At 36.1% G+C, this 27,080-nt stretch overlaps 3 protein-coding genes across 5 annotated transcripts; 1 reads left to right on the top strand and 2 right to left on the bottom strand.

The window, feature by feature from the left end:
- Positions 1-1,873: 1,873 nt before the first annotated feature.
- Positions 1,874-4,545, top strand: LOC133856885 (cytochrome b5). 2 transcript variants are annotated; one of them, XM_062291935.1, is made up of 4 exons: positions 1,874-2,031; positions 2,271-2,363; positions 3,961-4,027; positions 4,126-4,545. In XM_062291935.1, the coding sequence occupies exons 2-4, from the start codon at positions 2,277-2,279 to the stop codon at positions 4,374-4,376; spliced, it is 405 nt and encodes a 134-aa protein (XP_062147919.1). In that variant the 5' UTR covers positions 1,874-2,031; positions 2,271-2,276; the 3' UTR covers positions 4,377-4,545. The 2 variants fall into 2 exon arrangements, with proteins under 2 accessions (XP_062147919.1, XP_062147924.1); XM_062291940.1 differs by having other exon boundaries at positions 1,901-2,027.
- Positions 4,546-5,936: 1,391 nt separating this feature from the next.
- LOC133856870 (rab GTPase-activating protein 22-like) lies at positions 5,937-11,521 on the bottom strand. 2 transcript variants are annotated; one of them, XM_062291915.1, is made up of 5 exons: positions 10,904-11,521; positions 9,482-9,617; positions 9,310-9,359; positions 7,778-7,831; positions 5,937-7,618 (listed from the first exon to the last, which is right to left on the bottom strand). In XM_062291915.1, the coding sequence occupies exons 1-5, from the start codon at positions 11,080-11,082 to the stop codon at positions 6,373-6,375; spliced, it is 1,665 nt and encodes a 554-aa protein (XP_062147899.1). In that variant the 5' UTR covers positions 11,083-11,521; the 3' UTR covers positions 5,937-6,372. The 2 variants fall into 2 exon arrangements, with proteins under 2 accessions (XP_062147899.1, XP_062147906.1); XM_062291922.1 differs by having other exon boundaries at positions 11,208-11,521.
- A 5,208-nt stretch (positions 11,522-16,729) lies between these two features.
- LOC133856848 (rab GTPase-activating protein 22-like) lies at positions 16,730-22,013 on the bottom strand. Its single transcript, XM_062291891.1, has 5 exons — positions 21,592-22,013; positions 20,126-20,261; positions 19,953-20,002; positions 18,367-18,420; positions 16,730-18,199 (listed from the first exon to the last, which is right to left on the bottom strand). Exons 1-5 carry the CDS (start codon positions 21,747-21,749, stop codon positions 16,954-16,956), a joined length of 1,644 nt encoding a protein of 547 aa, XP_062147875.1. The 5' UTR covers positions 21,750-22,013; the 3' UTR covers positions 16,730-16,953.
- Positions 22,014-27,080: the final 5,067 nt, after the last annotated feature.

Raw genomic sequence — 27,080 nt, 5'->3', positions numbered from 1 at the left:
TTGGTTTTAACCTTATCTTCAGAGAATTCGAATGAGATTGTAGAGTCCGAAATTGATTGCGTTTGTACCTCTTTAAACTTAATTCCGTATCAATAACTACCTTATTCCATTAATTATGGAATTGTAGTTTATCCCTGATCTTCTGGGATTCTATCCTTATCGCATTCTAAGACGACTGCGGCATACTTCAGCTAACCTCCGAGGTGATGATACCCGAGATATGTTCGCTCCGACTTGGAGATCTCGAGATATCGCCGTACCATAACAGGGTTGTGTAAGGCCGAAATGTTGTTACTCCGAGACGTTGTCGCACCGACTTGATATCACACCGATTCGATATCACCCCGAGACGTTATTACTTCGATACGCAAATATCCAAGATATGTTCGCTCCGATCAGACTAGGAGATTTCGGGATATTTTATATACCGTAACCTAGAATGTTAAGACCGAGACGTCTTTATACCTAGACGATCTTTTCTTTGCTGGGTCGAAACGAGTGTCCGAGACTTAACTCCGAGATGGGTTGTAACGAACGTCCGAGAAGTAACTTCTAAAAGAGTAGTAACAAATGTCCGAGACGTAACTTCGAGATATTTCTGAATCCACGTGTCTCTAGGGTTAATTTTATTCCCAACACTAATCACTCCTATTCACACCCAACTATTGAACAACAGCTCTCTTATAAATTAAGCTAAAAGACAGAAGAATCAAAAACGCACACGCTTTCTCTCCCTCTCTCTCCATTATTGAAGTCCATGAGCTCATGATCACTCTTTCCAAGAACTCCCGTAAGTTTATTTGCTAACTCGATCGGGTTTCTGTTGTAACAGAAGCTTTTTTTTTGGGTTTCAGATTCTTATCTTCCCATATATGTTCCTCAATGTTCAACCAGAGTCACTGCTTTGTCTAATTTTCCAAACCAAAATCCATCGTTTTCACTAAATCTTTCCATTGTCAGAAAGTGGAAAGAAAGAAACCCACTAAGAATTCAGGCCCTTCAAGCATTTTCCTCACCAAAATCCCATACGGTTTTCTCATGAGAATTTTTCAATTACACGAGGGCAATTTGGTGAAGAAGACGGTAAAAATCACACCCATTGCAAAATTTAAAAACTTTGTTAGGTCTATTGCAAATTTTTTCATTTTGAAGGCAAGATTGAAATGCTGTGAAACATTAGGATAAAATGTATTTTTCCAAAAAAGAAAAAAAAGATTTATGTTGGAAAAATGTCTTAGAATTAAAATAAAATTAAAAGGATAAAGAAAAAATTAAAAAAAAAGTATTTAAATAATATAATAAAATAATAAATAATCGGATGTATGGTATATTTTGAAATTCATTAATTAAAATTAATAAAATATATTTTGTTTAACCATTTTGCATATAAAAATGCATAAACCATTGAAAGTTTTCTAATAGCTGCAAGGATTCACCAATGTAAAATGTTAGAGAAATTATTGTTGTACAACTTTCATACGACTCTAACAATTTTTTTTTTTATGATTAACTATTAGATCTGTCTTCTTACATGTGAGTCTTAAATATATAATGATTGATCTTAAAAAAAAATATATTAATATTATACAAAATTTATACGAAAATTGTGCCGCTTGTTGTTGTTTTTACCTTTTCTCTTTTATATATATATATATATATATATATATATATATATATATATTTTTTTTTTTTTAAAAAAAAAAAAAAAAAACCACAACAACCGTTAAAAAGTACATCATGAAGGACATCAGTCTATACATGATATGATGATCAACTCGTGTAGTCAAATTTATACTAACAAGTGAAAGGCTGCGTTTGCACGTACTGTGTGAGACGCAATTGCCCTTCAGTTCTCTACCTACCCTATCTCTTCTGTAATTGAATCAAACGTGAAGGGCATTTTGGCATCGTCAAGATCCTGGACTATAAATTCATGGTCCCCATCGTCCATTCTGTCAGCTCGACAGGCTTTGACAATAACAAGGGAGAGACTGTTACCGCCTTGATCTCTCAGAGCCTCTTCTCTGGTCGGTAGATGCTGTGCCTTCTGTGATCTCAATTCAGAATCTCTTTTCTGATCCTTTCTCTGACTTTTATAGATAAATTTTCAAGCTTTTTTTCGTGAAATTTGATGGTTTTTGTGTAATTTATTTGTTGGGTGTTTTTGCGATTGGGAGTAGCTCTTCTATCGGTTTCTTTAGATCCTTCCCACGTGTAAATTATATGGCTTTGGTTTGTAACCAGTTATGGGTTTTTGTTGCTGTTATCAGTGAAAAATGGCTTCAGATCCGAAGGTTCACCTTTATGAAGAAGTGTCCAAGCACAACAAGACCAAAGATTGCTGGCTTATTATTTCTGGAAAGGTCAGATCTTTCTCCGTCTAAATTTTTATTTTTATTTTTCTCCCTTGATATAAAATATCTATTTTCTGGATTGATTTAGTAGCTATCTGTTTGGTTGTCGAGGAAAATGAGTAAATTGAAAGAAAGCAGAATTCTTAGTGCTTTTGGTAGATGGAAGACATAAAATAAAAACTGTACAAGCAGTTGTGTTAGGTTTGATTGTATATAGTGTATTGTTTTATTTGGTCATCTGTTATAGGAAATATCGTATGTTATGACTACTTATGAAGAGAATGGATCTTTTTCTTTTGGTCATTTTAAAGTTTAAACTGATTGGTTTATGGGAAAAATGTTGGAAAATGAATGAAATTGACAATTAGTAAAATCTTAAAAGCACTGTTGTGTAGGATTTTCTTTATAACAGATGTTTACCCTTTTACTTCACTGTGTTTTATTTCTCCTTGCCTGAATTTTGGTGCTTTTGGTCCTTTGCATATCTGGGAGAAATCTGAACGGCCTCTCTTTGCCAAGTCCAGCGACCATGAATTCCCTTGCAATTCGTTGTGTTTTTGAGGACCCTTATAATTGCAGTAGAATTCTTATTAACTGACCTACGCCATATCTAGCTCAGTTATGCTCAATAGCAATGCAGATTTTACGATTTTCCAACTCTTCATGGCCAAGGGCTACCTTTTGCTATTCCTTGTTCATCATCTTTTTTATTTTTTATTTTTTCTGGGTGCTGCCTTATATGAACGAGTTGGTTTAACTCTGCCTTATAGATAATTAACAAAAAACTTACCTGTAATCCGTGGTTGAAAGCTTTAACTTGATCCACACATGATCAACTGCTATCAAGTCCGCTCTTGATCTACTGCCATATTCCTGAGACTTGGTCAATCGCTAGTGCACATGCCGGTTAGTGACCGAAAGGAGGAAAATCAAGCCTCATGTGCATGATTCGTTTTTGTTTCGTGGGATGTAGCACTGATCATCAAAGAGCATCCCTTGCGAGGCATGTTCATTAAAAAGATGGTTATGGAGTCCATCTACCTGTTTATTCTACCCAAGCTCAATAGTATAAGCATTGTCCTTTCATCTTATAAAGTTCATGATTAGGTGCCCTGTTTATACAAAGATGGTATTGTGGGCTTTTCCCCTTGTTTAAGTACTATTACATTCTTTTATAATGAGGCAAGCCTCTGCTATATTGTTTTGAAAAAGCATTTTACATATATATATTAGAGAAATACTTGAGGTACTAAATTTTTTACTAAGAGATGGGTACTAAGATGATGTGGAGCTTATTCATTGGTATCCGTAGCATCTCTTTTTATTAATTGTTTTGATCATCTCCAATAAATAAGCTCTACATCAGTTAGTAAGCCTCTTTTTGTAAAAATTTAAGTATAAATAGCATTTCTCTACATATTATATGCCATCTGTGCACAATGGCTCCATCTAAAGCCGGGTTGGGACAGCCTCAAAGGAAAATCTGCTGACAACGAAATTGGGCTATAATGAAAGCATATATATATATATATATATTCTATTTCTTTATTGTATTGTGAATTGTGTTGTTTATCCTATTGAAACAAGTGTTAAACTTCCATTTTAGGTGTATGATGTAACCCCATTCATGGATGATCATCCTGGAGGTGATGAAGTCCTTCTATCTGCAACAGGTAAGGCTATTGTGTTACTTTCTCATGGAAGATAATGAATATGATATGATCCTCAATGAACACCATATAAAGGATAATTTTTGTCTGAGATGTTGCAGGGAAGGATGCAACAAATGATTTTGAAGATGTGGGACACAGCGATTCTGCTAGAGAAATGATGGGAAAATACTGCATTGGTGAGATTGATTCATCCACTGTTCCGGCAAAAAGGAACTATATTCCACCCCCTCAAGCTCCTTACAATCCTGATAAGACCCCAGAGTTTGTGATTAAGATTTTGCAGTTTCTCGTTCCCTTATTGATCTTGGGTTTAGCCTTTGCTGTCCGACACTTCACCAAGAAAGAGTAGTTAGTCCATTACCGTTTACAATGTACCCATCTGAAGGGCGAGTCATTGTCCACTTTTTGAGCAATTGAAAGAGACAGTTACTTCTCGTGTTTTAGTTTGTCTGTGATTTGTGTTTGTGTCAGCGTTGAACAGTAATTCAATGAACTAGTTTCAGAGACTTTCCGTCACAGTTAATGTTAGTGATGTCTGAACCATGTTGATCTTCTTGGATGATGGGCAAGAGCAGTGGCTGTTTTTCAGTCTCCGGCAATTCTTTAGTTTTCTCGGTGGCTGCAATTGAATGTCATTTCATACTACTTTTTGTCTCTGTTCTGCAAAGCGAGTATTTTAAGTGGCTTTAAGGATAACTACTTAGTGAAAAAATGACTGTCACAACCAAGTGTGAATAGTAGCAACGGTAGCATTACTCGTGTTCTATTCTAGGAGAGAGAAATGCTACTCTTTACTTTCATTTATCACAATTAAGGAGTGCTTGGCTTTCCAGAAAATGAGTGAAAATGAAGAAAAATGTTGCACGATTTTGACAAGCTCAACTAGTTGGTTGTTTGTTCAGAATTTTGGCAATTCTAGGTCTAGATTTTCGAAGTACTCAAAGCAATTAACCAACTACACGCTCAGAAAGTATTTTTCAAATCTACGACAAACCACTGCCCACGTGATGGTGGTTAGGAGAAAAAGTGAGAGAAGATGAAGAAGAAAAGCACAGATATGAGACCTAGGAAAAGTTGAAGCGGACTTTGATTTAGGAGAGAAACTGATTTTTTTTATTTTTTATTTTTATTTTTTATTATTATTTAGGAATTTCTTTAAAACAAATCAACAGGTTATTTCCTTTCCTCAATTTTCCTGAGAAACCATTTTAGCCTTTAGACATAGGGAGGAAGAAGTTTGCCCTCGTTGATCTTATTTTGTACATGTAGCATCCTCCCATTTAAAAATGAGAAATCTTTAGCTTTATTCTCTAACACATTTTTTGTTCATCTCCATATAAGAGATGTACAAATCTACCATTAAATGTATGGAACCACATGTAGGTTCCAAGATTTTCAATGGTAAATCTGCAAGAGAAAATGTGTAAAGAAAATGACACTGAACGCGACTCTTTAAAAATAGAAGAAAACAGGAGGCTCTTTACAGCGGCAGGACTACTTTCCTGGCTGGCTGCTAATGCAGACTTTTCCGCCCACCAAACTTCCATGGCTTCTGGCTCCACATGTGCACCACAAGGCAAGAAATAAGGACACCACTTGCAGTATCCAGAACAAAATTTCTATGCAGGCCTCAGCAATCTTGACCACGAGGGAGTTGGTGATGCTTTGGAAAGCCATTTGACTTTTTTTATTCAAAGATATTTGGCGAATTCCAGATTGGCTTTGTGCACACTCCTACCTGCCGCCGAGCAAAAGCTCTGAATCCCATCCTCTTTGCTGCAATTCAATGCCCTTCAACTGCTACGAAGAATTAAAGATATCTTTCTGGCTCCGTAAACTAACGAAGATTTTTCTTCGCAACCCATCACTCCCCTCCGGCCAAAAACACTCCCAAGATTCTAAGTCCAAGTTTGGTTTCCATTAAGAAGGCAGGAAAGCAGAGACTATCAAAAAGAAATTTAAAACGTTTTACAAGCAGACTCGCATCATTTCACCCGCGAGACTAGCTGCAACACAGGCCCCAGGCCAACCTTTCAAGCAAGTTACGATAGATAAAAAATAATAATAATACAATTATGGGGATCACATTATCAAATTCTTAATATCCCGCCTTCCTGCCATGATGATATCTATCCTTAGGAGACTGAGAAAATGGGGTGCATACAACGTAATAAATCTATTAAATGTTTGCCACCATCACTTAACGGAGCCTAGAAAGTGAGCAATATAACTTTCCCTCACTTGGGATCCTCGGGTGCTTGTTTCAATCAGAGCCTAAAAATACTTGCTGATTCTAGAGAGAATCGAAGCCAAATAAATAAGTTGAAAAATTGGGCAGCCAGCCATCAGAAGGATGTCTCAATCTTGTCATGGAGGTTCACCACCAAGTCGTGCGCATCATCAAGGAGCTTCCACACATCAAGATGCCCCGCCATGCTATTGCACTCCCTTATAATCTCATCCATGCTGCTATACTTCTCAATAATCAACTTCCTCCTTTGCAATACAGAAGCTGCAATTGCATAAAGCAATAGCTCATCTGTCGGTGGGGCTCGCTGCCTTATCCTGCCCCAAGCAGACTTAGCAATTCCAGCCCGGATAGCCGCCTGATCTGCCCACATTACCTCCCAGAGGCAAATGGTCTGTTCAAATGTTAATTCCCTCCTAAATAGTACCACCACCATCCTATAAACAAAAAAGCAATCCTCAGCCTGGAGCTCCTCCAAGTGCCTGTAAAGATGAGAGTCCTTGCACTTGATAATCTTTGATACAAGGTTAAGTTGCCTTCGGATTCCCACCTCATCAAGCCTAAAATTATGCCGAGCCTTCCTCATGAAACCCACAAAACACCAGAATGCCTCATGATCCTCCGACATCACTGCAAGTATTGGAGAAAGAAGATCACTCATGCCCTGGCAGTAGCCTATTTCAGGGTCATATAGAGCATATGCTTCAAGATTAGCAACCAGTCGGGCAGCATGGAAAATCCTGCTCGGCTCTAGGTGATCATAATCCTTCAGCCCCACAGCCTCTGCTGAACGGCGTGCCCTACCCTCAGAGACTGCAGCTTGAGATGGGGACCATGGTATCCATTCTGAATTGGCACGTACAGCATCAAGGCGGATGATCCGCTGCCATGAGGCAAAATCTTCATTATTGCGGAGTTTTGACGAGACCTCTGTCCTTGAGGGAGAAGAATCCTCCTTGCAAGTCATGTCAGGATCATTCTCTTCTGTTCCTTCCACTGAAGGGAAAGACTGACTCACTTCAGGTTCTTCAGAGGAGTCCGAGTCTGATGAGTCAGTGTCTAGTGTAGAGCCATCAGCAATTGTGATTTGCCTTACACTCTCATCTCCTTCCAACAGTGCACTAGAGTGTTTGTCAGAGTATTCAATATGTGGGCTCCTTTCCTCACTAGAAAGGGACTCCCTGGTGCTAACCACATCTTCAGAGCTAGGAGAATCTGAATCTTGAGTGAGAGTCCCACTGTACCCATCACAGCTGATTCTACCAATTTCATTCAAATTAAAGCCCTCTTTACTATGTTTTAGAAGTCGTCGGCATTGTCTGCGAAGTTTCTCATATTCCTTTCTGCATCCAAAGATTGTCACAGAATCACTTTGAAGGTTAGATGTCTAAGGAGAAGAAAATAAAAATCATCAGGCAGTAAAAAACCCACGCAAATCCATGTCACAATATAGTAATTGCAAATAATAAATCAAACTTCTAAAACGAATTTGGTGTCCGTACCTTTTCTGAGTTCTTATACTATCTCTTTCTTCTTTTGAGCTGTTCAAATCATAGCTGTTGAAATAGAGGATTTCAGTCAACATATACATGCACCATTTAGATACGAAGGCAACACAAATTTAGACAATGGTGAATCGGCGCAACACATCTAAAGAGGGACAAGACAGTCAATGATGGAAACTGACACATGCTATAGTGGAAGAAACAAAATGTTCAAGGAAATGAATTCTTGCGCCAATAATTTCGGAAACTCGTAACTGTAGTTAGGAAAGGAATTGACAGAAGTTTGAAAAATTTGACAAGTTATTGAACTTTTAACTAATAGAAATCAAATCATTTTTGAAGCAGTATGGCTCATTGATACCAATTGATGCAGTCAATAGCAGATTTACTTTAATTGTCCTTCGAATCCTAAGGCTTTCAAAGGGAATAAAATAAAAACTCTTCTCGAGTGTTTAATCAAGCAAACCTTACATTCTTAAGAGAACCTTTAAGCCAAAGACTAAATTTCTTCGATAATATGAAGTCAAGCAGTCTTACAAAGCTGACATAATCTCTAATTCTAAGGGGATTGAACCCTACCAAGTATCATTAAATCATACCCCTTAATTAAATCTAATCCTTTTTTCATAAGTAATCGAATTTCATTAAAACAAATCTTATCCTTCAATCCTATTTGAATCCTACCTTAACTAAACCTAATCCTAACGATACACATCAGCTTAAAGTATAAAAAAAAAAAAAAAGACCAAAAATTATTATTTTGTCCAGCATCAATATTAGAAGAACATTTTGAAATTTTAAAATTGTTACTTTATTGATGGCAGACACTTTCAATCATAAACATAGGTTGAGTATCCAAAAAACAAGAACTGGACTTCAACTGATTGAACATACAGCCACGATGGATTTAAACACAAATTAAAGTACCTGGCCTCCAAGGTAACTTCAGTAACCCAATTACTTAAGATAAGGAACCACACAGAACTTCAAAAACAAGGAAACCCGGGAAAGAAAAAAGAAAAAGAAAAAGGAAAATGAAAAGGAGTTTGTGTTTTAGTCTCCAAAGTAGCTGCCAACTCAATTGCTTTAAATCAGGCACCACTTAGGGAAAAACAAAAGGGAATAAAGGATAGCACAGAAAAATGAAGGGGGGAAATAGTGATTGAGAAAGATGAGAGCACATAGATTCATAAGGATTCCAGCAGCAGCATGCACATGGAAGGTCAAAACTTATGCATCAGTTAGTCCAATAATCATCCAGACTAAAGGAGGAAAAGGCCATCCAAATTCTCCCCAAGGTGTTGCCAAGACCAAAGATCAAAGTTCAGACTACGAGAGATAAGAGTTGGTGATGTTTAATAATTAGATTAGATAACAAGCTTCATCACACCATACAGGAGAGTAGTAATAGAAACAATACTTTTTTCTCCACACAAACACACACACAAAATGTGAGAGAGAGAGAGAGAGAGAGAGAGAGAGAGAGAGAGAGAGAGAGAGAGAGAGAGAGAGAGGTTAGGCATACTTACACTCCTAAGAGGAAAGGCCAAACATCTGCCCTAATACATGGATCAACACCCTGCGTGAGAAATTAGCTAGATAAATAATCCAATATAGTAACACAGGAACATTAGATACTACAAACTTCACATTGTTGAGTGGAACAAAGATATAGGATAAATGAGAAGAATGGTAACTCACTCCACTGCGAACTTTTTTCAAAAACTTAACTCCGCCATCACGGAGCTTCCCATCTGGTGAAAACAAACTTTTCCATTGCTGAGGCGAAAGGGCATGTTTTCTTTTCCTGCGTGACCATGGTGATTTGAGACGACCCCTGAAAATGAAAGAATGACAAAGATTAATCATTGAAACAAAAGAGAAGCAGCATTGATAGGAAAACAAAAGTATTGAACAATCGCATACAAAATTAAAAAGGATAGTTCTACCTATAACGTGTCAAAATGACATGAATGAAAGCAATAGGCGAGCACAAAGGAGTCAACTTCTCAAAGCATAATATGTTTAGTTTGATTTTCCAGAGAAAAACATATTGTAATGAGTGATCATGATGAGATGACCAAGATTAGATCGTTTCAAGATGTTTATTAGGGAAGATACGAGGAAAACTGGGGAGCAAAATCTGCCACATTAAATATCCTAGTCCCAAGTGCAAGAATCCAACTTGCACAAATAAAGCACTCATGTTACGGCAAAATGAAACAAAAATGTTCACATATCCACTTTGAGCTCCAGGGCAACTATTTTGGTAAAATTTAAAAACTCATTGGAGTTCCAATGAGACATCCACTAACGTATTATATATCCTGTATATACAATTAGTCATCACCCTGTGCCTTAATTTTTAACTAAGAAAAGCCTCAAATCCCAAATACTTGGAATTGGCTACTCAGCACATTTCATCTAATAAATATTTTGCCTATCAAAGATTAAAACCAAGTAATGCAATCAGCTTCGCAGTTGGATCTTTTCTTTGAAACATATGAGAGACGGTGCAACCAGGCAGGAAATCCTGTAATTCATACAGATCACATTCATTCCAAACTTTTTTGACTTTTCGATTCAGAACCCCCAAAATCTCAATGCAGTTTATAAGCCACTGCAGTGTTTCTATTTGGCCGCACAAAGTGCAGCTGCAAACCATGTACAAGTCATTTTCCAAAAACAAAATAAATAAATAGCGCCGATACAGAAAAATGACATCAACATTATGAATGAATCCATTTGACAACAATCCGATTCATCTACTTTCCAAACCAAGAAGAAAGAATCTAAAAATTGTTATTTTTTTTTAATGAATAAAAGAATTCGAAAAATTCTTACAAAATTGATATCAAAGAGCATAAACTTAAACAAGAACAAAATGGGAGTGGACTAAGTGATTCAGAAGAGGAATTGAACTTAAAAAATAACAACAAAAAACCGCTAACAGAACGATTTGTACTAAAAACACGATTTCGAGCTGTCGGAGATCGAGATCTGAATCGAAACAGTGAACTTTACAGAAATCTGAGCTCAATCAAAGAAATCACTGAAACTGAGAGCTAAAAACGAAACTTGGAGAAAGAGAGTAAAGAAGAATCTAGAGAGAGAGAGACTCACCGATCAGAGGATGAACAAGAAGCCGGTGAGGAAGAAGCAACAACGAACGGAACCGAACGCGAATGAATCCACGACGAAGAAGGAGAGGAATTCGACTTCGAATTGGAATTGGAATTCGACTTCGAATTGGAATTCGAAGACGACGACGACGAAGTGTGACTTCGTCTCAGAGCTTTCATCTATTTCAACACTCACCACAATCTCTACTCTCTCGCTTTCTCAAATTTCATCTATCTAGGGTTTCGCTGCTATAGCTAGTATCCGTCAGAGTGAAAAAAATTTCTCTCTTTGACTAGGCATTTACCTACGCGCAGTGAACACTATAGCGGCGACAAAGGCCACCCCCGCCAGCGCCGTGAAAACCACCGCCGCATCCCTCCCCGCCACACGCGCCATCATCCCGACGAAGCCGCCCCCGCCGCCGCCGGAAATGATGGGATTCTTGTTGTTGGTGGAGGGGAACATAGACGAAGTAGGATGTCAAAATTACCGAAATGACCTTCTCCTTCTTCTCCTTACGGTTCTCAGGGAATTTCAAGTTATTAAGAAGACTGAAAGTGCGAGCGAAATGCTTTTGTTTTATCTTTGGCTTTTGCTTTCTCTTTATTCTTGTAGAAGCCTTTCCTTTTCTTTCTCTCTCCTCATTTCTCTTCCCAACAACATATAGGCAAAATGTCAAAAATTAAATAAAAAAAATAAAAAAAAAATCACCAAAACTCATCTATAGGAAATACCCTAATGGTATCTTAAGTATCGAAAATGATACAGTTCTACCCAATATGTTAGGGAACGAAAAAAGATTCTCTATCCATTATTTTAATACAAAACATGTTTTTTTTTTTTTTCTCTCTCCTCTCTTTGCCTTTTATTGAAAATTGTGTTGAAATTTTGTAAAAAGAGTGAGAGTAGATAAGAACTTATATTTTAAAGAAATAATATTTAATTGAGATAGGTGAAGATAATAGAGGCTATTGTAGGATGTATAGTGTCATATGGGAACAAAAAGTATTTTTGTTCCCTAGATTTTGAGAAAATCAAAGGGAAGTTGTGTGAATGCTCTCAAAGTCTACGAAGGATTTGTCTTTCCCTACAACTTATTACTGGCTTTAGGAACTTTTGAAACGACGTCGTTGCGGTTGGTTTCTACTTTCTTGGCCTAGTTAGTGTTAATTCAATCATGTGAGGTTTAATTATGGTGCTTTTAGTTTTGGTTAGATTAGATGTGGGGATGTAAATGAACAAAGCTACTTGTAAACTCGTTTGAGCTCAGCTCGGTTAAACTCATTTCGTGCTCGGTCCAATTATTAAATGGATTGTTCGTGAACATGAAACTAAGCTTAATTATTAAACGATACATACTCATTTAAAGCTCAGCTCGACTCGATTAATGTTCGTGAGCAAGCTCGTAGAATACTTGAAGCACTTGTTAGGCTCGACTTGTGTGTATATATATTAATAAAAATAGCTTATATAGTATATTACTTATAAAGTAAAAATAATCAATTATATATATATATATAAAAGGATAAATTAAATAACAACATTTAATATATATATTAAAATAACAATAATTACTTGGTTATATATATATATATATATATAAAAGTAAATGACATAAGTATATTTAATAAGTTATATTATATGTTATATGCGTTCCAACTTCAAAACGAGGTCTCCAAATCACGCATCTTCTTTTTCTTTTTCTTTTTCAGATGAAAATTTATTATTCTACAAGGCAAATCGTGTGGAGTGGCGCACATTGATGAGATTGCTAGAGAGATATGAAGATGCATCAGGGAAGAAGCTCAACAAGAAGAAGACTACCATTTTCTTTAGCAAGCAAGAATACAAGTCCAGAACAGAGACATTAAATCATTCAATTATCTAGGTTCTCAGTTACGCATAGGTATGAAAAATATATTGGCCTATCAACTCTTGTGGGCAAGTCTCAGTTAAAGGCTTTCAAAAGTATAAAAAATAGAGTGTGAAATCGGCTACATAATTAGAAGGTCAAATTTTTTATCACAAGCAGGGAAAGAGATTCTACTGAAAGCTGTAGCACAAGCCATAACAATATATACTATGAGTATTTTCAAGCTCCCAATTGGTTTCTGTAAAGAAATTAATGAACTGATGCAGAAATTTTAGTAAGGAGAATGATGCTAAAATACATTGGGTGAGTTGGGAACGTATGGGTGTCTTGAAATCTCAAGGGGGTCTAGACTTCAGAAATTTAGTTTGTTTCAATAAAGCTCTCCTGGCTAGACAATGTTGGCGTTCACTACAATCCCCCAACTCTTTGGCAGCGCAGATTATTCACGCCAGGTAACTACCCACAATCCTCCATCCTAAAGGCCACTATCGGAAAAAGACCTTCAATTGCTTTGAAAAGCTTAATATCTGCTCGTGATGTCTTTAAAAGTGGATTGGTTTGGCGAGTGGGGGACGGCAGAGACATGTGTATCTGGGGTGATAAATGGCTTCCAACGCCAACTTATTTTCTGGTTCAATCCCCAATAAGACATTTAATGGAGGATGCACGAGTGATGTAGCTTATTGATCAAACAACAAAGTGGTGGAATGTCCATTTAGTCCATGAAGTTTTCAATGAAGATGAGGCACGTATTCTTTGTCAAATTCCTTTAAGTCCAGTTCCCGCAAATGACCAACTCATTTGGGGATCAGGATCCCCTCAAATTCTTTACTCGAATTTGATACAATTCGGACAGGTTATTATGAGTAAGCATTTATGAGATTCACCTGACCGGATAAGCAGTTGGGCAGCCCAACTTTTATTTGGTTAGGTGGGTCTCATAAATGCTCACTCACAACTACCTGCCCGAATTGTATCAAATTCGGGCAAAAAATTTAAAGGGATCTTAATTCCTCATTTGGAGAGGTAAGACGAATAGAGAGTTTTATGTCAGAAGTGCGTATCGGGAATCAAGTGTGGAAAATCATTTGGAATTTAAACTTGCTATGTCAAGGAGCGGTTCAAGAAGCCCTATGTCCCATTTTGTGAAAGTGATGTAGCGACAATGAAACATATTCTATGGAGTTGTCCTGTTGCACAAGATGTTTAGTGTTGTGGTCCAAAGTGGATTAAAAAATGTAATGATTCATGCTCTACCTTCTTGCAAATTGTTGAGACTTTAATGGGGCATTGTCTTACGGTAGACCTTGAATTGATGGCGATGGTAGCATGCAAGATCTAGTTTCGAATAATCTTCTTCATCCTAATAAACTTTTCATTGATGCTAGCAATTCCCTCAATGATTTTAGAAGGGTAAACACAAAAAAAAAAAAAAAAAAAAATGGAATGCCAAGAGTGAAAATCAAGTCGACCTCCCAATTATTTGGAAGAAAACCCTCACAAGTATAATTAAAGTTAATTGAGATGCGGCTGTAGGTAAAGCTCATGGACTTAATGGGATTGGCATTGTAGTAACCAGTTGTAGCTAAAGCTCTGACAACTGTTCATGCTGTAGAATTTTGTAGAGATATAGGTTTCTTTGATATCATTCTATAAGGAGATGCTTTACATGCGGTCATTGCGGTTAAAACGAGGGGCCAAAATTGGAGCAAGATGTGTCATCTTATAAATGAAATCAAATAAGGTCTCTGTAAGCTGAGATCTTAGAATATTGAACATGTTAAGAGAGGTAAATTTTGCTCCTCAAATTCTCGCCCAAGAGGCGATTTATTGTATTAAAAATAGAGTTTGGATTAAAGAAATTTCAAATTATCTTTATGCTATTGTAACCAAGAAGCAATTTTTATTGGACGAATTATTTTATCAATAAAGAAAGTAATTTGTTAAAAATAAAATAAGGTTAGATGGGTGTGATGTGAACATTTAATGCGTGATTCACCCAATAGCTTTGGGAATAGCATTCTCCGGAGAAAAATCGTTTAATAGTTAATATTTTATTTTATTGTATTTAATGATTTACATAACACACATCATTTAAAAAAATTAAATACACACAACATATTCAAACATACAACAACACATACATTATTAGATCTGTAAACTATAATCTATCTTCATTTTACTAACTTTGAATCCTTAATTAAGAGATGAGTAATGATATTCAATAGACTGTTATACACCTGTTATGTAATTGAGATAATGTATCATCGAAAATAAACCATTCAATTAGCATTTATAAAAAAAAAATAAATTAAGAGTTGGTTTTCAGACCTTCGTTATCTCGATTGTATAATGGTTACATAAGATTGTACCAAATAGTGATTTAACAGGTAAATATTGCAATTAACTGTATATGGGAAACCTCTTTACCAAGGAAATTAATAAAAATATGTACTATATAATACCTAAAGATATGAATCGTTGAATTGAAACTTGGTCAGAATTATCAAAAGCATTTTGGGTCAACCAAAATATGTAATTCCAATTTCGATACGCGTCAATGTGGGCTACAAGTACTAGTTTGGGACTTTGTCTTGTGGACCAAAAACTCAACTGAAAATTCAAGATAAAAGTTTTGATATGTACATACTGCTTTACTAAATTAAATCTACACTACTGTCAAAAATAAATAAATAAATAAATAAATAAATACACACTAATCTAGTGATTTTTTTTTTTTTTTGGGCCAAATAAAGTATAGTTGCTTGGGGACAATAAAAGCAGTAAACTTCAGTAAAAAAATCATTTAGAAATTAGAATACTGTTTGATTATGATTAAAAGTCAATTTAATTGACAATTAATGGCAGGGACGATAATTTAAAATTCAGTTTAAACCAGGGAATAGAAGCCCAAGTATGGTTTCATTATTATTATTATTATTATTTAGTCTAAACTAAGAAATTAAAAAAGTGTACTGATTTAACGTAATGGTATATATATATATATTCTCTTTTTTTGGTATTTTGTACTTGGGTTGTTTACTAATATTTTTATTTTGAAAAGAAAAAAAAAATGACAAAAAAAAAAAAAATTTAATAAAAGAGAGCATTTCTTTTGGTTTTTACCCTATATGCGTTCAAACAATGTTGATTAAGGTTGATTGACTTCTTCTTCGTCTTCTACCTCTAAAACAAAACATAAAAAAAAAGGGGTTGACTTTTAAATTTTTAATTTATTTAAATTTTCCTGTTTTGAAGTCAGTCATAATAAATAAAGCTTTTGACCTTTCTAGGATTAAGCTTGGAGTGAAAAAACTAGCTTCGCTTGGCCAAAAAGGTTGACTTCTTTCTTTTCTTTTCTTTTCAATTTTTTTTTTTTTTTTTTTGTTTGGTGTGTGTGTGTGTGAGTAAATTTTCCTGTTTTGAAGTTGGTCATAATAAATAAAGCTTCTGACCTTTCTGGGATTAAGCTTGGAGTTGAAGATCTAGCTTGGCTTGTCCATGGATTACTACAACAGATAATCTAACAAACAGAACCAAGGCTAGGAAAAGGAGACAGACAAATTTTCATGAATTTATCTGGGGTTGTGGGTTTTGATTGTTGTGCTGGGGTTTCGAAGCTTTGCCCAGTTGCTCCTCTCACGCAAATTATGAGTCAACAAAATTAGGCGCTTTCAGTACCATTAGACGTCCAAAAAACAAAAAAGAAGAAGAAGAAGAAGAAGAAGGGAGAGAGAGGAGAGGGAAAATATTCGCAGGGTGCAAAAGTATACACAAACCACAGATGGCATGAAATGTAAGCCTTTTGATAAACAGAAGGCTCTTGCCTGTTGGGTTAGGTAGCTATTTTGTTTTTTTAGATTTTGTTTTATATAATTTTCAGTTTGGGCCACTCCCTTGAAATTTAATTTTTTCCGATTTTTTTTTTTTTTTTCCTTTCGATCTTTCAAATGTTAATTCCTAACGAGACTGTTGTTACTGAGAAAATGGGGTTCATACAACGTAATACATCTATTAAATGTTTGCCACCATCACTTAACGGAGCCTAGAAAGTGAGCATAACTTTACCTCACTTGGGATCCTCGGGTGCTTGTTTCAATCAGAGCCTAAAAATACTTGCATATTCTAGAGAGAATCGAAGCCAAATAAATAAGTTGAAAAATTGGGCAGCCAGCCATCAGAAGGATGTCTCAATCTTGTCATGGAGGTTCACCACCAAGTCGTGCGCATCATCAAGGAGCTTCCACACATCAAGATGCCCCGCCATGCTATTGCACTCCCTTATAATCTCATCCATGCTGCTATACTTCTCAATAATCAACTTCCTCCTTTGCAATACAGAAGCTGCGATTGCATAAAGCAATAGCTCATCTGTCGGTGGGGCTCGCTGCCTTATCCTGCCCCATGCAGACTTAGCAATTCCAGCCCGGATAGCCGCCTGATCTGCCCACATTACCTCCCAGAGGCAAATGGTCTGTTCAAATGTTAATTCCCTCCTAAATAGTACCACCACCATCCTATAAACAAAAAAGCAATCCTCAGCCTGGAGCTTCTCCAAGTGCCTGTAAAGATGAGAGTCCTTGCACTTGATAATCTTTGATACAAGGTTAAGTTGCCTTCGGATTCCCACCTCATCAAGCCTAAAATTATGCCGAGCCTTCCTCATGAAACCCACAAAACACCAGAATGCCTCATGATCCTCCGACATCACTGCAAGTATTGGAGAAAGAAGATCACTCATGCCCTGGCAGTAGCCTATTTCAGGGTCATATAGGGCATATGCTTCAAGAATAGCAACCAGTCGGGCAGCATGGAAAATCCTGCTCGGCTCTAGGTGATCATAATCCTTCAGCCCCACAGCCTCTGCTGAACGGCGTGCCCTACCCTCAGAGATTGCAGCTTGAGATGGGGACCATGGTATCCATTCTGAATTGGCACGTACAGCATCAAGGCGGATGATCCGCTGCCATGAGGCAAAATCTTCATTATTGCAGAGTTTTGACGAGACCTCTGTCCTTGAGGGAGAAGAATCCTCCTTGCAAGTCATGTCAGGGTCATTCTCTTCTGTTCCTTCCATTGAAGGGAAAGACTGACTCACTTCAGGTTCTTCAGAGGAGTCCGAGTCTGATGAGTCAGTGTCTAGTGTAGAGCCATCAGCAATTGTGATTTGCCTCGCACTATCGTCTCCTTCCAACAGTGCACTAGAGTGTTTGTCAGAGTATTCAATATCTGGGCTCCTTTCCTCACTAGAAAGGGACTCCCTGGCGCTAACCGCATCTTCAGAGCTAGGAGAATCTGTATCTTGAGTGAGAGTCCCACTGTACCCATCACAGCTGATTCTACCAATTTCATTCAAATTAAAGCCCACTTTACTATGTTTTAGAAGTCGTCGGCATTTTCTGCGAAGTTTCTCATATTCCTTTCTGCATCCAAAGATTGACACAGAATCACTGCGAAGGTTAGATGTCTAAGGAGAAGAAAATAAAAAATAAAAATCATCAGGCAGTAAAAAAACCCACACTTATCCATGTCACAATAGAGTAATTGCAATTAATAAATCAAACTTCTAAAACGAAGTTGGTGGCCGTACCTTTTCTGAGATCTTATATTATCTCTTTCTTCTTTTGAGCTGTTCAAATCATAGCTGTTGAAATAGAGAATTTCAGTCAACATATATAACCCGTTCTAAATTAATACATATATTGATCATCTTCCCCAGCCCAAGCAACCATAGGATCCATTTTCTATTTTTGATGACAAAAATTGATACATTTCTCTTATAAAACATCCACCTAAATGGGACAGGACAAGAAGCTTTTATCAATGGATATTTTATACGAGGTATATAAGGTATATATAAGGATAAGGAGTATATATATATTGATAATTATTTTTATAAATGATTGTTCAGAAAATTACAAAACAAGTTTTAAACTTAAAAAATGAGTTTCAACAACTCATTAATTTGGATTAAAGATCTTATAAGTGTTGTTCTATAACAAATAGTATATATTATATAAAAAAATAAAAAAAGGACAAAACTTTACTAAAAAGACATTTGAAAGCACCATTTAGATACCAAGGCAACACAAATTAAAACAATGGTTGAATCGCGCAGCACATCTAAAGAGGGACAAGACAGTCAACGATGGAAGGAACAAAATGTTCAAGGAAATGAATTCTTGCGCCAATAATTTCGGAAATCGTAACTGTAGTTAGGAAAGAAATTGACTGAAGTTTGAAAATTTTGACTAGTTATTGAACTTTTAACTCTTAGAAATGAAATCATTTTTGAAGCAGTATGGTTCATTATGATACCAATTGATGCAGTCAATAGCAGATTTACTTCAGTTGTCCTTCAAATCCTAAGCTTTTAAAAGGGAATAAAATAAAAACTCTCCTCTAGTGTTTAATCAAGCAAACCTTAAGTTCTTAAAGAGAACCTTTAAGCCAAAGACAGACTAATTTCTATCGATAATATGAAGTCAAGCTGTCTTACAAAGCTGTCATAATCTCTAATTCTAAGAGGATTGAACCCTACCTAGCATCATTAAATCATACTGGACTTCAACTGATTGAACATACAGCCACGATGGATTTAAACACAAATTAAAGTACATGGCCTCCAAGGTAACTTCAGTATCCCAATTACTTAAGATAAGGAACCACAAAGAACTTAAAAAACAAGGAAACCCAGGGGAGGGGGGGGGGGGGGGGGGGGGGGGGAAGGAAAATGAGAAGGAATTTGTGTTTTAGACTCAAAAGTAGCTGCCAACTCAATTGCTTTAAATCAGGCACCACTTAGGAAAAAAAAAAAAGGAAAAAAGGATAGCACAGGAAAATGAAGGGGGAAAATAGTGATTGAGCAAGATGAGAGCACATAGATTCATAATGATTCCTGCAGCAGCATGCACAAGGAAAGTCAAAACTTATGCATCAGTTAGTCCAATAATCATCCAGACTAAAGGAGGAAAGGCCATCCAAATTCTCCCCAAGGTGTTGGCAAGACCAAATATCAAAGTTCAGAATACGAGAGATAGAGTTGGTGATATTTAATAATTAGATTAGATAACAAGCTTCATCACACCATGCAGGAGAGCAGTAATAGTAACAATATTTTTTTCCCCACACAATTGTTCGCACAAAAGGGGAGAGAGAGAGGTTGGGCATACTTACACTCCTAAGAGGAAAGGCCAAACATCTGCCCTAATACTTGGATCAACACCCTGCATGAGAAATTAGATAGATAAATAATCCAATAACAGAAACACAGGAACATTAGATACTACAAACTTCACATTGTTGAGTGGAACAAAGATATAGGATAAATGAGAAGAATGGTAACTCACTCCACTGCGAACTTTTTTCAAAAACTTAACTCCGCCATCACGGAGCTTCCCATCTGGTGAAAACAAACTTCTCCATTGCTGAGGCGAAAGGGCATGTTTTCTTTTCCTGCGTGACCATGGTGATTTGAGACGACCCCTGAAAATGAAAGAATGACAAAGATTAATCATTGAAACAAAAGAGAAGCAGCATTGATAGGAAAACAACAGTAATGAACAATCGCATAAAAAATTAAAAAGGATAGTTCTACCCATAATGTGTCAAAATGACATGAATGAAAGCAATAGGCGAGTAAAAGAGACGACTTCTCAAAGCACAATATGTTTAGTTTGATTTTCCAGGTAAAAACATATTGTAATGAGTGATCATGATGAGATGACCAAAATTAGATCGTTTCAAGATGTTTATTAGGGAAGATACGAGGAAAACTGGGGAGCAAAATCTGCCACATTAAATATCCTAGTCCCAAGTGCTAGAATTTAACTTGCACAAATAAAGCACTCATGTTACGGCAAAATGAAACAAAAATGTTCACATATCCACTTCGAGCTCCAGGGCAACTATTTTGGTAAAATTTAAAAACTCGTTGGAATTCCAATGAGACATCCACTAACGTATTATATATCCCGTATATACAATTAGTCACGAGCCTGTGCCTTAATTTTTTTTAACTAAAAAAAGGCTCAAATCCCAAATACTTGGAATTGTCTACTCAGCACATTTCCACTAATAATCACTTTGCCTATCAAAGATTAAAGATTAAAACCACGTAAAGCAATCAGCTTCGCAGCTGGATCTTTTCTTTGAAACGTATGAGAGACGGTACAACCAGGCAGGAAAACCTGTGTTTCATACAGATCATGATAAATTGATAATCACATTCATTCCAAACTTTTTTTAATTTACGATTCAGAACTCCCAAAATCTCAATGCAGTTTATAAGCCACTGCAGTGTTTCTATTTGGCGCACAAAGTGCGACTGCAAACCACGTACAACTGTACAAGTCGTTTTACTAAAACAAAAATAAATAAATAAATAGCCCCGATACAGAAAAATCACAGCACCATTATGAATGAATCCATTTGACAACAATCCGATTCATCTACTTTCCAAACCAAGAAGAAAGAATCTAAAAATCTTTTTTTTTTTTTTTAATGAATAAGAGAATTCAAAAAATTCTTACAAAATTGATATCAAAGAGCATAAAATTAAACAAGAACAAAATGAGAGTGGACTAAGTGATTCAAAAGAGGAATTTTACTTAAAAAATAACAAACAAACAAAAAAAAGCCGCTAAAAGAACGATTTGTACTGAAAACACGGTTTCGAGCTGTCAGAGATCGAGATCTGAATCGAAACAGTGAACTTTACAGAAATCCGAGCTCAATCAAAGAAATCACTGAAACTGAGCTAAAAACGAAACAAAGAGAAAGAGAGTTAAAGAAGAAGCAAGAGAGAGAGACTCACCGATCAGAGGAAGAACAAGAAGCCGGTGAGGAAGAAGCAACAACGAACAGAACCGAACGCAAATGAATCCACGACGAAGAAGGAGAGGAATTCGACTTCGAATTGGAATTCGAAGACGACGACGACGACGAAGTGTGACTTCGTTTCAGAGCTTTCATCTATTTCAACACTCACAAATCTCTACTCTCTCGCTTTCTCAAATTTCATCTATCTAGGGTTTCGCTGCTATAGCTAGTATCCGTCAGAGTGAAAAGAATTTCTCCCTTTGACCAGGCATTTACCTACGCGCAGTGAACACTATTGCGGCGACAAAGGCCACCCCCGCCAGCACCGTGAAAACCACCGCCGCATCCCTCCTCTCCACACGCGCCATCATCCCGACGAAGCCGCCCCCGCCGCCGGATATGGTGGGACTCTTGTTGTTGGTGGAGGGGAACATATAGACGAAGTAGGATGTCAAAATTACCGAAATGACCTTCTCCTCCACCTCCTTCTCCTTCTCCTTCTGGTTCTGAAGTAATTTCAAGGTATTAAGAAGACTGAAAGTAAGAGCGAAATGCTTTGGGTTTAGCTTTGGCTTTTGCTTTCTCTTTCTCTTTCTTCTTATAGAAGCCTTTCCTTTTTGTTTGTCTCTCCCTTGAGTCTATGAAGGGACTGTCTTTCCCTGCGACCTACTACTGGCTCTAGGAACTTTTGAAACGGCGCCGTTGCTGTTGGTTTCTACTTTCTTGGCGTAGTTAGTGTTAATTCAATCATGTGAGGTTTAATTATGCTGCTTTGAGGTTTGGTTAGGTTAGATGGGTGTGACGTGAATATTTAATGCGTGATTCACCCTATAGAGTATAGGCCAATAACTTTGGGAATAGCATTCTCAAGAGAAAAATCATTTTTTAATTAATATTTTATTTTGTTATATTTAACTATTCGTATAATATTACCTCATTTAAAAAATTTGAATTACCTACTACAACATATTTCTAACATATAACAACACGTACCGTAAAATCTAAACTATTTTCATTTCACTAACTTTCATTCCTTAACTAAGACATAAGAGTAATGATTTTGATTAATATTTAAATGGTGTAGAAAAACTATCGTGATGGTCTGAGTGTGGTTCGATGGCAGTCCAAGTGACTCAGTGGTGGTTCAACGTGGCTCGACGATGGTCCGATGGTGGCTCAACGGTGGTTCAGATGTGACTCTTTAATAGTCTGGAGGTGACTTAGTAATGGTCTAAGGTGTCTTGGTAATAATTTGGGGGTGATTTGGTGGTGACTCAAAGGTGGGTGGTTTGGTGATAACCTGACAATGACCGAGTTTATTTTGTGGTGATTCAACAATTGTCCAGCGGTTTGAGAAGGATAAATTAAAACTTGAAAAATAATTTACATGATTTAAAAATGTAAATAATTTTTCGAAACTAAATAAGTTTTTTTTGTCAAAAATATTTTCAATTTAACTATTATTTTCAATGTACAAAACACTAAAATATACTTAAAAACATTTTACTGTAAAAATGAAAAGTCATTTTGGGTCAACCAAAATATATAAATTATATAATTCCAATTTCGGTACGCGTCAATGTGGGTTCCAATTATTAGTTTGGAACTTTGTCAAAGTGGACCAAAAACTCAACTGAAAATTCATGATAAAAGTTTTGATATGTACATACTGCTTTATTAAATTAAATCTGCACTACTGTTAAAATAAATAAATAAATGCGCACCAATGTCGAGATTCTTTTTTTTGTTGGGCCAAATAAAGTATAGTTGCTTGGGGACAATAAAAAGCAGTAAACTTCAGTGAAAAATCATTTAGAAAAAATTAGAATACTGTTTGATTATGATTAAAAGTCAATTTAATTGACAATTAATGGCAGGGACGATAATTTAAAATTCAGTTTAAACCAGGGAATTACATTATTATTATTATTATTATTATTATTATATAAGTTTAAACTTTTTAAACTAAGGAATTAAAAAAGTGTTCTGATTTAATGTAAAGGTTGTAAAAAAAAATTATTTTCATTATTTTTGGTATTTTGTACTTGGGCTGGTAATTAAAATTTTTATTTTGAAAAGAAAAAATAAAAGACAAAAACAAAAATTTTAATAAAAGAGAGCATTTCCTTTTATTTTTACCCTATATGCGGCGTTCAAACAATGTTGATCAAGGTTGACTGACTTCTTCTTCTTCTACCTCCCAAAAAAAAAAAAAATGTTGACTTGTTCTTTTTTTCTCCTGTTTTTTATTTTTTTTTATTTTTTGGGGTAAATTTTCCTGTTTTGAAGTTAGTCATAATAAATAAAGAAAAGCTTTTGACCTTTCCGGGATTAAGCTTGGAGTGGGAGATCACTGCTCCTTAAGATTCTCAGTTAGATGCAACTAATCACTGCTCTTTAAGATTTTCTTAAGCACGCAAAGCATTTTCCTTTTGTCTTGGGTTTTGCAATTAAAAAATGGTCAACTCATCCTAATTTTGTTCTAATTTGTCCCATTTCAGTCAAAAGGTGCTCCAACTAAGACTTTGTTTGTTAAATCATTCACTTTCAATTTTTAACATTAACAAATAACATAAAACACTCGAAAATATCACATTGAAATACTTTTTCAAAAAAAAAAAAAAAAAAAAAAACCACAACCCCAAAACCAAGGCCATATATGCAAAGGGGACAGAGAAATTTTCATGAATTAATTTGTCTGGGGTTGTGGGTTTTGATTGCTGCGCTGGGGTTTCGAAGCTTTGCCCAGTTGCTCCTCCCACGCAAATTATGAGTCAACAAAATTAGGCGCATGCAGTACCTTTAATTAGACGTGAAAAAGAAAAGTAAATCAGAAAAGAAAAGAAATGGAGAGGCAGAGGCCGGCATGGTGCAAAAGCATACACATGCGAACCACAAATGACATGAAATATAAAGCCTTTTGATAAACAGAAGGCTGTTGGGTTAGGTAGCTATTTTGTTTTCTTTAATCCAACGAAATGATTAACGTGAGAAAAAATCTCCTCGATCAGAAAGCAAACATCCAAAAATCTATAATAGTAATGATTAAGGATTTTGTTTTACTGCATAATTACTACTGTCTCAGACTCTCTCCGACTCTACACAAAAAATGTCTTTTGAGAGGTGTGTAGTGATTATCTAAGAACAGAAACAACAACAAGATCTGGAGACAGTCATCACTTGGAGAATACCTTTTTTCTGTGACATGCGAGGATATCATTTTTTGTAGGGCCAAGATGATGGGCATGGCCTACATGCATTTCAAACCTTTTGCATCGGTCACCACAATCATGAAAGGGATTCGACAGAATAAATGATACCCAAAGTGAGAGCTCTTCCTTCCATGCGCCAGGCTCATGTAGAGTGCATGTAGATCACAGTCTCTGTTATTCTAAAGGACGTTTTTCATCTATTTGGAAGGCATGCTCTCAGAGCTGATCATTAACTACCCTCAAAGGGCTTGCTTTTGCTTCTTCTTCTTTTCTTTTTTCTTTTTAATTCCCATCTTGGAGTGTTCATAAATTACGGATCGGGATCGGCTGTAATTCTAGTATGTTATGAGAAAGGCGTTCCGAAAGAGTCTACTTGTTCGAACAAGTGTCAAGACAGTTCGAAGTGTGGAAAACAGCCGACTCAAGCCCATCTAGCTAGACCCTTTCTTATTTATTGCTGTTCGAATTGGCTGCAATTCCCCATTCCTTTCTTAATATTACAATGGAGCAATTATGCAAAGGGTGAGTCAGAACTCCTTCAAGCTATAAAACCCTTGTCTAAAATTCTCAGATTGAATATAGGAGAAGCACATTTTGGAGATCCCTTCAACCGTAGAAATGCACTTCTGAGGATTGTTTACATATTTTAGTGACGATGCCCTTGTTTTAGCATTAGGTTTCATTTGGAAAATCGATGAACTTGTCGCACTTAGTAGATCCCAATATCAAAATCTTATAATAAGTTGCCATTTCTAGACCCCATTTCTTCTCAACCGTGCAAGAAAATTAGCTCCATTATCCATTACAATGAACATGAGGAAGAGAAGTTAAAAATTATTCTTTTCTTCTCGGGGCAAGCATACATTGCTTAAGAAACAAGGCATATATTTTTAGGACAAGTTTATAAACCCAAGTCAACCCACTTGAGCAGTAAAGGAAAGATACAAAAACTGAATCCCGATTTGATGCCATAGGTTTCATACTTGTGTCTTTCTAAAAATTATGTAATTTATAAAATCACAATTTGATTTTATGATAAATCACTATTGAATTTTGATTAAATTGTGATTTTAAAAGCCATATTAATTTTATAGAGACACAAAAGAGAAATTTGTATGATGTCTAGAATTATTCGTTCGAGCAACCTTAAGAACACCTACCGAGCAGGTAGGGTTCGCCTTTGTTCTCACAATAAGGCAATCCCTATTACACTAAATTCCAATGAAAAAATAACGTAGTTGAGCTAGTAGACGATAATCAGGCTGAGAGGTTCATTCATCCAAAAAGATGCCGAAATTATGGCATTTATTTTCCCCTCTTTTGTGAATCAAGGATGTTTTTAACTTCTTATATGTGATTACAACTCAAACTCACCGAGCAATATTAGATCGACTACAAATGCAATTTTAAACATATACTAATAAACACACTTACACGTAATTAACTATTACTATTATTAACTCACAATCTCATTATTAAGCACCCGATCGCTCTTGCCACCTAAACCGAATCCTAATCTCAATACTGTTAACATTAAATCCAAACTCTAAATAAAATATGACCAAATATGTCAGAAATGCTGGTAGGCGCAAAAGAAACCCATGTGAGCTATAATTGAGACTTAACTCGATGTGTTTATCTCTTCTCTAAGCAGAATCTTGTGTCTTTTGTTCACATGCATGAGAAAACATGATAAATTTATAACACAAGTAAGAGGTGCTCCGTGGGGCACGAGGCTCTAATACTCTAATATATATTAGTAAACAAAAAATTTCAACCCAAAGTGATGGAAGCAAAGCAATGATTCTATATATATAAAGCAATGCACCGACGAGTATAGCCTTGCTAACTCCAAAACAGCCGTGGGTAAAGCGTGAATAAACCATCTCTTGTTTAGCAGAGGCTAAGGTGAATAGTTGTCATTCAAAGGCAGTATAACAATATGCTAATGATTGAACAGGAACAATTCCTAATGTCTTCATAATATATACCCCAAAAGTCTACTAAAGATGAGTGCAGATATCAACTACAACACGTGAATCTCTTCACAAAATATGAGAAAGGAAGGCCACGTTCCTAGGAATCTTGACACTCTATAACAAGTATGACAAAGGAAGGGAATTTCCTTCAAAATCTGATGGACAACAGTTAGACATATCAAAAGGATAAATCCCCAAAATGTTCAAAATGATGACAACAAATCATGTTATATAATAGATATCAATCTAGCAACTTGAATAGAACTCCAAGACGCCTGCTGTTTTAAATTGAC

The sequence above is a fragment of the Alnus glutinosa genome, chromosome 1 (genome assembly GCF_958979055.1).
Source record: "Alnus glutinosa chromosome 1, dhAlnGlut1.1, whole genome shotgun sequence".
In the NCBI taxonomy this organism is placed as follows: Eukaryota; Viridiplantae; Streptophyta; class Magnoliopsida; order Fagales; family Betulaceae; genus Alnus; species Alnus glutinosa.
The sequence above is the reverse complement of the archived record's forward strand: the minus strand, read 5'-3'. Positions and strand labels throughout refer to the sequence as shown.